The 13,264-nt window shown below is 34.0% G+C and overlaps 1 protein-coding gene across 1 annotated transcript in view; it reads right to left on the bottom strand.

Moving 5' to 3' along the window:
- Positions 1-372: 372 nt before the first annotated feature.
- The window catches only part of ABCE1 (ATP-binding cassette, sub-family E (OABP), member 1), a 30,331-nt gene continuing 17,439 nt past the window's right edge, over positions 373-13,264 (bottom strand). The window contains exons 11-19 of the mRNA XM_011987149.1: positions 10,747-10,868; positions 7,988-8,209; positions 6,911-6,970; positions 6,753-6,811; positions 5,000-5,110; positions 4,773-4,915; positions 4,530-4,652; positions 3,056-3,167; positions 373-573 (exon numbers count right to left, since the gene is read on the bottom strand). Of these exons, the coding sequence (XP_011842539.1) occupies positions 526-573; positions 3,056-3,167; positions 4,530-4,652; positions 4,773-4,915; positions 5,000-5,110; positions 6,753-6,811; positions 6,911-6,970; positions 7,988-8,209; positions 10,747-10,868 (1,000 nt within the window). The 3' untranslated portion in view covers positions 373-525. The remainder of the gene's footprint in view (positions 574-3,055; positions 3,168-4,529; positions 4,653-4,772; positions 4,916-4,999; positions 5,111-6,752; positions 6,812-6,910; positions 6,971-7,987; positions 8,210-10,746; positions 10,869-13,264) is intronic.

Genomic DNA, 13,264 nt, shown 5'->3' on the forward strand with positions numbered 1-13,264 from the left:
TATTTTTCCAACAGTGGTGTTTTGTAGTAATCGTCCTTGGAAACCACATACTGATAGTGCAAAGACTGAAAACAAATAATAAACATAATCCTGATGTTTATTTATCAAATGTCAATCAGTGGAATCTTTGACCAGCTTTTAAAACAAGGGCAGTTTCTTCACACTGGCATACTTGGCAAACCAGGTAAGTACAGAAACCCTTTTCAAGATTTAAAAAATGGAGCAACACTGGTCAGCATTTGGTACATGAATATAATACACCTACTGAAAATCTTCCCATACATCATGAAAACTTGGAGGTAATTTGTATAGTTTGAAATGTCTTCATTTTAGAATATTATGCACAAAAGGGCCTCATCAGGAACAGAAAAGTTAGAACCCAACTGGCTTTTTATGTTATATTAAGTAAATTATACTTCAAGTTCCAGAGTATTTGGGGCATAAAATCCTGATTCAAGTTTTACATGACAATTTCTAGCAAATATTCCTTTTAATAAGTGGCTTATCAATATCCTCAGAGTCAGTCTAATCATCCAGGAAAAAGTAGTTTCCACTCTTCTTTTGTTCTACATCCTAAAAAAGAAAACAGAAGCAACAAAAATCAGCAACACCATTCTACTATAGGTAAAGGTACACTTTCACTGATGGTATTACTTAGCAGTGTTTACAACATAAGGGCCTGTACAACCTGTTCTGCACACACTGTTTCTGGATATTCCTGGGTCCACTGCTCAATGGAAAGATAACTACTTCTGCTCCATCCCTAATGCTAGAATGACTCACTTGCACCAACTCAAGCGAAGTCCCTTTATATAAGATGCCTTACATATATAAAATTTTGCTATGTATTATTTCTGGGAAAACTAATTCCGTTTTCATCAATGCAACTCTAATGTCCAGATCCAAAATGTAGCATACTGTCAGTCTGAGATCTGCCTATTACATAAAATATATATATATATAATTTTTTCCAATACTGGCCAGTAACAATCTCACCTACCTACTTGTTGAGCTGTTCTCTTATTAGGATTAAGGTATGACTATCTTAAAGTGAGTAGGCATACAGAAATGATTAACTCATGGTGACTGAACCACAAGTCTATCTAAGAAAGTGACAATACAAAGTGTCCTTAATGCTTCAGAAGAAATTCTTCTTTTCTACCCAATATGCTTTTCAAAACTGAGACAACTCTTCAATTTTATGTGAGAACTTACCATTTCTCTATCCTGGCCAAGAAGTAATATCAATCATTTAAAAACAAAATATATAATAAAGGGTAAGGGCATCCAGACATACTGTTAAGTGCTTAAGAATACAATGACGTGCAAGATAACTTTGCCTCTGGCATTCCTAGAGCTCACGGTTTAGCAGCAAAGCTAGGACTTACAAATATGAAAATAAACGCCACAGCAGAACTATATATAACATACTTCTAAAGCTTTTAAGCATTAAGGATGGATATAGAGTGATAAAATGTAAACACTTCGAGGCACTGCAGATATTAAACACAGAAATGATGGCCAGCATGGTGGCTCATGCCTGTAATCCCAGCACTTTGGGAGGCCAAGGCAGGTGGATCACGAGGTCAGAAGTTCAAGACTAGCATGGCCAAGATGGTGAAACTCTGTCTCTATTAAAAAAATACAAAAAATTAGTCAGGTGTGGTGGCGGGCACCTGTAATCCTAGCTACTCAGGAGGCTGAGGCAGAGAATTGCTTGAACTCAGGAGGCAGAGGTTGTAGTGAGCCGAGATCACTGCACTCCAGCCTGGGTGACAGTGAGACTGTGTCTCAAAAAAACAAACAAAAAATAAACAAAAAACCCAAACGAAAACCAAAACCAAAAAAACAACCCAGAAATGCTTTCAGAATTCATTTACTTTCTGTTTCTGAGTGATGAAGATTTTTGCCTTTTAATAAACAAATACTGTATTTCACAGAGGAAATCAACTGTAGGGTGCACAACTGTGTACTACAAAGACAAAAAACATTGTCAATTAAGTCGACACAATGTTTTCCTCATCACAGGAGCTCGTTTAGACTTTTAAAATATACTTTCTTTTTTTTGGGGGGTACTGGGGGGACAGGGACAGAGACTCACTCTGTTGTCCAGGCTGGAGTACAGTGGCACTATCTTGGCTCACTGCAACCTCTACCTCCTGGGTTCAAGTGATTCTCCTGCCTCAGCCTCTTGAGTAGCCGGGATTACAGGCACGTGCCACCATGCCTAGCTAATTTTTTGTATTTTTAGTAGAGACGGGTTTTCACCGTTAAGTTAGCCAGGATGGTCTTGATCTCCTGACTTCGTGATCCGCCCACCTTGGCCTCCCAAAGTTCTGGGATTACAGGCATGAGCCACTGCACTCGGTCTAAAATATACCTTTTAATCATGCATTGAAAAATATAACAGAAATTGGTTAAGGTATTCTTACAAAATTCTTTGTTACAATGGTGAATTAGTGTAATCTTCCCCAAGACATCTTAAATGGTAACAATATAGGTAGTACAACTGTGATACAACTTAGAGACAACAGGAACAGCTCTGACTTCACGCAGCAATGACAGCTACATTACAACTGCTACCTACTGCAGACTAAAGTATGCCTTCGGGTCTTAAAATGTAAAAAACATAGGAATTTTAAAATAAAATATGGTGTTTTTCTGTTTTTGTTTTTAATTTCTATTTTTTTAGATAGAGTCTCACTCTTTTGCCCAGGCTGGAGTACAGTGGGACGATCTCAGCTCACTATAACCTCCACCTCCCAGGTTCAAGCGATTCTCCTGCCTCAGCCTCCCGAGTAGCTGGGATTACAGACGCCTGCCACCAGACTCGGCTAATGTTTGCATTTTTAGTAGAGATGTGGTTGCACCATGTTGGCCAGGTTGGTCTCAAACTCCTGACCTCAAATGAGCTGCCTGCCTTGGCCTCCCAAAGTGCTCGAATACAGGCATGAGTCACAGTGCCCAGCCATATGTTACTGATTTTTAAATAGCCTTTCAGTCGTTTATACTGAGATCAAAGTGATCCATGATTTAAGACAATTTTTCTACATACCTTAATTGAATTAAGTTTGTTTATTCGTGGCCTATAGTTGTTTGGATCTCTTCTGAAAGTAATTTCAAGCTGAGACAAAAATTTATTCATGCCAGCCAAAAGGGTTTGAGGACTAGAAGGAAAAAAAAAAATCAATTTTGATTAAATTTTACTTTAGAAATATAACCACCTTTTGGGATGAAGGGTATTAATAATTACTATTCCCTCAAATTCCCCAATCATAAATCATCTGGATAACAGTATAACACCATACTACAAATCCTATGTTCAGAAATAGCTTTGCTTGGACTATATAGTTTTCTTGGCTATAATATTTTTGTGCAAAACAACAAAAAAACTAACCTGGATTTCTAATCTGGTGAAAGAAACATTTAAGACAAAAGTACTACTTTAGAAAAACAGAAGATCATTAATAAGTAGATTACAGAATCTCAAATTGCACATTTTTAGGGGAGATGAGAATCTTAAAAAGTTATATTTATATGAAAAATTTGTTACTGGAGGGAATACATCCTCCTAATAGTAGTTTTCAGTGATAACTCCTTTCTAAATTTCTATGCTTCATCATTTTTACCCAAGCTAGTTCTTAAATCATGCCAAATCACTACATGTGAAACATTTTAAAATTTTGTAAATAGGTGAGATATCATTAGATGAACAAATAAACATCATATATACTAAGAAATTTCCTTAGCTTTTCAAGAAATATGTAATTCTCAATTTATATATATATAAAAAAAGGAATTCAGGGAAGAAGCCCAGCAAAATACTTTTATTTCTTAGATGAATTATTAAAATGGTAACTTCATTCCTTGTTCTCCAATACCAGAAAACATGCTGAAACCACATGAAACTGCTGGTTTTGTAGGTGAAAACTGAACACCAGTAATTTCATTTAGTTCAATCTAATAATATAGGCTTTAGCACCAAAGGTAAAATGAATTTCTCATAACCTGATCTGAATGTTAGGCTTCTCTATATTGCAAGTGCTCCTAATCAGGTTAACAAGGAAAAATGAGAAGAGAAAAGGAAAAAGGTAAAACCATTTATTTTAACTCTGCTATAGATCAACACTAGATATTTGGGATCCACTGTGAGCTCAATCACTATCAGTGTAAGTTGGACAAATCATGTATCCTCTTTGAATCTTGTTTTCTTTTTCTATCATGTATGAAAGCAATAGTTTTCAATCTTTTTTGGGAAATTCAAATAATAAAGCAAACAAAAGTTAAGCTGAAAGAAAAGGTGAGGGACCCACAGCTTTTTATCCTCCTGGTGAAGGATTCCACACTGCAGCCTAAAAACTACTCTTTTACATGGTCCCATCCAGTCCCCAATACCAATGATCTCAGGAGTCACAGAATCAAGTCTAAAATTTCTAGCTTTCATTTTTTAAAAATTAAAGTGAGTGACTTTACTATTTACTGGAAAATTTAAAATGAATTACTTTGAACATATTAAAAAGTAATTTTACCTGTTTGCAACTGTGTTCTTAGATGGAACACCATCAAAAACGATGACACGGTCCGCTAGATAGGTGGCCATGATGAAGTCATGTTCCACAACAAAGGCTGTTTTTTTTGCATGGAGTATGAAACTAAAACACAATGATTTTGAAATCTTACAGCTTTATATCATAAAACATTCCACTGTTATATTAAGCACACTTGTAGGACAGTACACATAATCAAAATACTTCTATGAGCAAGATATTTACCGTTTGACAACTCGAGCTGCCATCAGTCTTTGCTCAGAGTCCAAATATGCAGATGGTTCATCAATTAAATAGACATCAGCAGGTTTGCCCAAACAAAGGGCTAAAGCTACTCGTTGTAGTTCACCACCAGATAATGTCTGCACCTAGTTGGAGGAGTTTAAGCAAACCACGTAAAGACATCCAAAATTCAAAATAATAATAAAATTTTAAAAATTATGTTAAAGTACCTCTTGATCGATGATGTTTTCAATTTGCAGAGGCTTCATCACATCTGTCACAAATTGTGGATGAGTATAAGCATCTCTTATCTTTTCATGTAGTAACTGGCGAACACTTCCCTGTTTTTAATAGAAAAAAGTATTTAAATGATAAAATTTCACTACAGAACTCTATGAATCTTGACAAAGTTAAGCTTCAGAATAAAAGTATATCAATATTTTACTAACAGATATCAATGTGTATCCACCATCTATGACATGTTTTGAGATTTTCTATTCAAAACCCATCATGTACAACAAGTAAAAAGGGAGTTTGTTTTTCTTTTGAGACAGGGTCTTGCTCCATTGCCCAGGTGTGCAATGGCATGATCAGGGCTCATTGCAGCCTCAACCTCCCAGGCTCAAGTGATCCTCCCACTTCAGCCTCTAGAGGAGTTGGAACTACAGGCATGTGCCACCATGTTGAAGCAATTTTTAAAGTTTTTGTGGAGGCGGGATCTATGTTGGCCAGGCTGGTCTTAAACTCTTGGGCTCAAGTGACTCTCCTGCCTCAGCCTCCCCAAGTGCTGGGATTACATGCGTGAGCTACCATGCCCAGCCTGCAACAATCTTTTTTTTTTTTTCCCACTCCACAGCCCCTGCAATAATAATCTTAAAATTAGAAAGTAATAAGCAAATAATGAATGTTTCAGGGGAAAAAACATTCGAGAGTAGAAATTCCAAAGGTCAAAGTGGGTATCAAGCAACCTTAGGCAGTCAGCAAGAGAGAACACAAAATGCATGATAATGTGTTAGGAATGAAGGGATGAATCCTAAGATGGCTTTTCCTTGCTGTTTCAGGATAAGGCTGAATTTTAGAATTTAAAGCTAAGCTTATAGAGTATCAATGATAAAACTTTTATGATAAGCTAAGCCAAGTAGACAAAACATAAATTGAATGGTGAGGTACTGAGGAGTTCATTACAACACCTGCAGAAATCAAAGGAGGTTAACTTTAACATAATGGTTTCAAGGTTTATCCATACTGTGGCATTTGTTAATATTTCATTTCTTTTTATGGCTGAATAACTTAAAGACATTTGCTCATTTTTAATTGTAAGATTTCTTTATGTATGCTCTATACAAGTCCTTTATTGGATATATGATGTGCAAATGTTTCTCCCATCTTCTGGGTAGCCTTTTCATGTTCTTCCTGGTGTCACTTTGAAGCACAAAATACATTAGGTTTTTAATGATTTATTTAGCAAAAAGATGACATCTTTTTATGTTTTTATTTTTTTGAGACAGAGTCTCGCTCTGTCGCCCAGGCTGGAGTGCAGTGGCGGAATCTCCGCTCACTGCAAGCTCCACCTCCCGGGTTCACGCCATTCTCCTGCCTCAGCCTTCTGAGTAGCTGGGACTACAGGCGCCTGCCACCACGCTCGGCTAATTTTTTGTATTTTTAGTAGAGACGGGGTTTCACCATGTTAGCCAGGATGGTCTCCATTTCCTGACCTTGTGATCCGCTGGCCTAGGCCTCCCAAAGTGTTAAGATTACAGGCGTGAGTCACTGCGCCTGGCCAAATATGACAAACATCTTTAAAACACTTTCTTAGCAGTGGATATGAATCAAGGATTGGACTCTTAGTACCTTTGTTAGAAACTACCAATAAAACTGTATAGAATCTAATTTGGAGAAAAATTTTAATACAGTGAAAGATGAAAGCTATAGGCATTATATACAAAATTTTCTTTAGTAACCATATAAAAAATAATAACTCACAGTTGATTTGGGACTAATTTTCTGTGGCTTATAACTCACATTTAGAACTGGTACTTCTCCTGTAAAATAATGAAATACATAAGACACTAAAAACTGCCCAGATCTTTAAAGTTTACTGTGTAGAACAGTGTAAAAAGACTCAACAATTACAACTGTACCTCCTTCATCAGGTTTAAGTCTTCCAGCAAGCATTCTGATAAATGTCGTTTTACCCGTTCCTGGCAACACAACATATGACAATTTGATATGAAAGATGCTTGACATTTAAAGTAAAACACGATGTCCTACTTAGTTTTAACTGAGAAATTTGTTTTAAAGATATACACTGACATTATTGAATTCTGAAGTTTATATAGAAAAATACTTAGTCTTTCATGGTTCACCTCTGAAGTGTCATTCTAAGCTAATTAAGAGGAATAAAGACTAGTCAAAGCTTATAATGACAATTTTAATAAATGGTATATCTATAAAGTTTAAATCCTGTAATAGTTTGAAAAGATTTACTTAGCTAAATTATCAGGGCACACAATTTATTAAGATAGTATAGACTATTTTATGAAAGATAACTGTAATCTTAAAGTTTACTTATATAAAATATTTAAATTAATTGCAACCCAATTCAAAATTCCCATTATCTAAAGACTGATACATTGTAACAATCTTATATAAAATTTATCTTCTATAGTTTTCTAAGCTGTAAGATTACAATTCAAATAGTTCTTATATCATGAAGACAGTATCACATATTTAGTAGTCAAATTCATCTTATACCTATACTTATGACAATTTATTATGAAATATTTGCTGGTAATACAATTATTTACAAAAGCAGATTGCTCTGAATTTAAAATAAAAAAAGTTCCACACTGAAGTGTATGAGGAAAAAATTTTTAAAGCTGGGTTGTTTCTGAATTACCATTTATCCTTTCCTTCTTAGTCAATTTATAAGAATAGTAACTGCCTTATTAATTTACATGTAAAAAACCAGCTGACAAAGAACACCTTATTTTCACTGGAGGTTATAAAACAAAATAAGAAATATTAACCTGATTGAATTACAGTGCAATTGAATTACACAATGCCAAAAAAATGTGAAAGTACACTAAGAAAATTATGGGTTTAAATAAAACTCTATATTCTAGCCCTATAACATACGATTCAAATTTTTCCGCAAAATAGTTAAAACTAATTTACTAAACAGGAAGATTTTTACTTATCACAAAACGAAAACTTACCATTTTCCCCCAGCATCACCATAATTTCAGAATCTGTAAACTCTCCAGCTACAATTGCTAGCTCAAACTCTCCCATTTTTTTCTTCATTCCTGGATATTTATACATACACATCTTTTTAACTTCTTCTTCATTTGCTGTCTCAGCCACTTTAAAAACAAGCGATGCATCTCTGAATCTCAAGTTTTCTGTTGGAACATAGCCATCCAAAAAAATGTTTATGCCTGTTGGGAAGAAAATTGTCAACAGGGAGAAATCATTAGAGTCAAAATCCTAAGCTCTCTTGGGAGCAGTCTATAGATTATATACTCTAAATTGCTGTGGATTTTTGCTAACATGTTGGTCTGCATATAAAGAATTAACTTTTTTAAAAAACCATATTTAATGTAAGTTGAAATAATTCATGAATATATAGGCATGTCCCCCCCAACCACATGAAATACATCTTCTCATTATCCTGTAATTACTTTTTCCACCAGGTTTTATGCAAAAGAGAGCACATGATGTCCTTTTTGCATTATCTTTAAAGTGAAAATAACAAATATGTAAAAGTATTTTCAGATTGATATAATATTGATATAAAAGTTTGGGGGATAAATTTTTGAATATACAATTTGTTATCAGTATTCAATTTCACATGAGAGATAGGTACACATTTTGAGGTTATAATTTATTGCATTAAAAAAATATAATCCTGCAGGTTCATATGAAATTGAATATGAGCTAACTTCAGTTAACATTTTTTTAATGGTTTCACTGTACAAAGATAACCACCATTCTCTAAACAGATTTTAATAACTTAATCCAACATTGTATACAAGAACCCTCTGTAATAAAATTTTAAGATCTACAATGGCAGACAAACTGAAATGAAAAGTATATTTGAGAAACAATGAATAATCCATATTTCAGTGTTTCCCATATTTAAGTGAAGAGAAAGCTGAAGCTTTTTGGAAGGTCTTGATGTTATTCATTTTATTTGGAACTGCGAGACTCATCATGCAGCCTGTATCCTCATCCTAGAACACAGGTGTTCAACACATCTTTGCTGACAGAACAAATGAACAGATTACATTTATTTTGCCAAAATCTGAACGTTTTTTGATCTTAAACTATCTAAAACATATAAATGTGAAGTTAAAAAATTAAATTAAAAAATTACATAAAAACATAAACTCAATGGAACCTTAGCAGCCACTTAGTCCACATACTTAACTTATTTTGGAAAATAAAGGCTCAAAGAACTAAGTGACTTCGTTTAAAAAACACACAGCAAGCCAGTCTTTATAGTCCTACTTCAATGTTTGTCTTGTCAATTTAAAAATGAGTTCAAACTATAATCACCTTTACAGTTTATAGAAAGCTTTTAAGTAATGATGCACTGATTTCAATCTATTAAAAGAACACAGAAAAACCAAAGTTTCTTAAGTTGTTTTAAAAGATCAAGCACATTAAAAACCTTACTGGGTATCATTTACTGAATGGCATAGCCTGTAGACATGACATTTATAACTGGAGTTGTGAAGAATGACTGCCAAGTACCCATATCATTATCAACTTGATTCAAAGACTACCATATGGTATAGAGTAAGGTACTCAATACGTATTTGTCAATTGACAAGAATAAAACATTAATAAATTGGTTCTGATGTCATCCCTTAGGACTACTGGCAAAAAAACTAGGTTAACTTTGCAAATTTTTCTTTAAAGTATGCGTCTATCTCAAATGTATAAGTAGGTAAGTTACAACAATTTCTTCCCCACATCTTAATATCTATGTACTTTTTATAAATTATAAAAACTCCCATCATCTTTTTATGAAAAGGATTATAATGCAATATAAATTTACTTTTCCAAAAGAGCTTTTAGGTGTAAAAAAGATTATTCCAAGATTAAAAAAAAAAAAAAAAAAAAAAAACAACCAAAAAACCTGCCACCACTTAGGGAACTACAGGCTACATGGATTTTTCTACTTCTAGGAGATGGTATTTTTTTCCTGCGTAAACAGCCCTTTTGTGTTCTGAATTGTCAGTTTAAGACAGGTGGAGAGAAAAACAAAAAACAGACAAAAACAAAAAAACACAAGGAAGCAGCAAAAGGAAAATGGGGAAGAAAAAAAGGAAAAGGTATGGAAGGCAGAGAGTACATTGGTACTTGTTTCAGGAGCCACTTAGTGGTAGGCTAGTTTCTATTTTTAATTAAATTGCACAGGTAAGGAGGAGACATGGAAGGGAGAGGCCAGGGAATCTGATTTTCTTGGAAGTACAAAGACTAAATAAAAATTTAAATATACTTACTAAACTATCTTATTAGGCTTTTGGATAGCCTTAGTTCCAAAAACATAGTATACATATTACAGATAAATTTAAAACATGAAAACAAGATGAATACTGAAAGTATTTTAAGAGTTTCATTACTGGTATTGGCCTGTCAAAGTTAATTTGAAAATGACAAATACTACAGTAATACCGCAGAAGCCAAAATGCAGAAGACTTTTACTGTAGCCTCCTAACCCCCCACAAATGTAACACTGCATTTCTACCCATTCCCAGGAGAAAATTCTCCAAAATGAAAAGAATATATTTTGTATAACAATTGATATATATAACCTTAAACACTCTGCTCAGTGATTAAATTCCAAGGAACTAGAGTTTTGGATGATTATCAGAGGAATGTAAAACTACTTAATATCAATAATGTAGTTTATAAGCATTAGAGTAGAAGAGAATACAGCATATGTGAAAAAAGTTTTTCAAGTTACCTTCTCTTACACTAAAAGGCATAGTGACAACTCCATAGGCGCTTGGTACACCATATAAACAGCAGATGAAGTCAGACAGATAGTCCAATACACTTAGATCATGTTCCACCACAATGATATATCTGAAAATCAAACCAGATTTTTATTTTTACATTTAACATAACATATATAATTAAACTCTTATGTAACTATTTTTAATAGTTGTAAATTTCAGAAAAATAGATGCATCTAATAAAATTTAAGCATAAAGACACATGAGGCAAAAGCCATAAAATATTTTCTTTAGTATCATAATCAATGCTCATATTTAAAAATGTTTTCCTGAACTAAAAGGAAGGAAAAAACCAGCCAATTTAAAAGTTTATTGATATATGAATTAAACGCATTCTGCTAATAAGAAACACATTTAGAAATAAGTGTTACAAAGTAGAAACAATTATAATAGATTTAATTCAGGTGTAGCCTAAACTGTTTGAGTATTATGCTACTCAATTTATGTAAAGCCCTGTACCTGTCCTGTCCCATGCTAGCTGTAGAAGGTGATGGATGCATACACAAAGGCAGGACAGAATCCTTAACCTAAGACGTTTCGATTAAGCTGGGGAAGACAAGGAATAGGTATGAAATGGTAACAAAAAAGATTACATGGCAAAATATGCTCCACAGATAATAAAATCAGTGAGCATCAGAAAGAAAATAGGTTAGTGGGTACTGGAGCACTTTATGAATGAGAATAGGATATGTGAAGTTTAAGTGGCTATATTTGAATGAAGTGATACAGCATTGGCTGGAAAAGAAACTACTAGGCAAGTAATAGTCATGAAGGTTTTATGTAGCACTTTATTCCCATTTCCATGTTGAATATAGTTCAACATGTCAAAAAAAAAATGTCCTGCAGACATCTCAAACGTCAAATTAATGTATTAGCTTCCTACATAAAAATTCTCCATATTTGTATTAATGTAATTATCATCCCCTAAAAAAAGACATTTTATTCCCACTGATATTTTGTTTAAACTGTTAAAGTCTGTGAATTCCTTCTCAACAATGTCTTGTGTTTCAATTTCATCCTTTTTCTTCTTTGCCTAAATTCTAGTTCAGGTCCTCATATTTCTTTCATATCTCATTTTCTTTAGGTCCCCTGATGTGGGTCTCAATTCCAAATGAAATTAATCACTTTCATTAATTAGACGTTTTCAACATTTTCTAAAACTTTAGCTACTATTACTTAGCTTATACACTGGAAACACTGAAGAATGTATCTTTTTTCTCAAATAAACCACTTCTCTGGTGTCTAAGAAAGTATTCCTTTTCTAAGCAGTCTCCTGCCTAGATCTTTACCTGCTGAAATCCCGCTTAACCCTTTAAGGTCCATCTCAAATCCAACTTGCTATGGAAATACTTAATATGCAAACGAGCTTCCCCCCTCACTCTTGCTGGTAACAAGTATTTGGACTGATACTTGGACTTCTATTATTTTTTAATTACCCCTATAACTTGCTCATAAACATCTTAAAGGAGACTCTTAATACTTTTAGCACCTCTGTGATCTTTAGTCTTACACAATGTACTAACAGACACCTAAAAAAGTTGTTGATTGACAAAATGAAGAATATGAGCTAAATTAATTGGAAATGAGGAAGATGGTAGTAGGTTCTGAAATAGGACTGTGCAGAACTTTCTACAATTATGAAAATGTTCTATCTCTATGTTGTCCCATATAGTGGCTACTAGCCATAAGTTTAATGTTGCTAGTTTGATGAAATAAAATCTTAATTTCAATTAAAATTTAAATAAGGATGTTTGTCTAGAGGCTACAGCACAATTCTAGAGCAAGGGAACGAAATGAGAAAACATTTCAGGAATAATCTGGCAAGGAAAAAAAGTAAGAATGGAAAATAAGAGCAGGTCTAAAATGAAAAGGGAAAATTAAGAGGAAATGTTTTCTACCACAATGGTGGTAGTTATCAATAAAAATGGTAAATCAGGCGAGCTGGTGATACTCATCTTGCATCAGTGTCTTTGTTGGCACTAATCCATTACATGGAATACTTCTCTACTCTTAAAATCCTGTTTCCTTAAAGAGCCAGTGTGAGGGGGCACTGTATTATGTAGTGGCTTTTACTTTGCTTTGAAAAGAAGAAAAAAATAGGTCAAACTTCCTGTCCCCAGCCCCAACCTTCAAATGGAGGTTATGGAGACAGAAGTCCAAAATACAAAAATGATTTAGGTCAGCCATTCTGTTTTCTGAGAAGTTGGGAAGAAACACAAATTTGTAGCATAGTAAGGAATCTAGGCTGTAAAAGATGTATACCCTACAGTTAATTTGGGGCCACCTTAGTCTTCAATGTTACTGATAATGTTCTGAGGTCAAACTCTATAAAACTTCTTAATCTCTATCCTTTTGTCCAATGCATCCTCTATTTTTCATTGTTTATCCAAGGATGTTCTCCAAAATCTTTTTAGTATTAAAGACTCAATGTATGCCTTGACATACTGAATTTCAGAATGGAGATAT

The sequence above is a fragment of the Mandrillus leucophaeus genome, unplaced genomic scaffold, assembly GCF_000951045.1.
Source record: "Mandrillus leucophaeus isolate KB7577 unplaced genomic scaffold, Mleu.le_1.0 Scaffold301, whole genome shotgun sequence".
Taxonomy (NCBI): Eukaryota; Metazoa; Chordata; class Mammalia; order Primates; family Cercopithecidae; genus Mandrillus; species Mandrillus leucophaeus.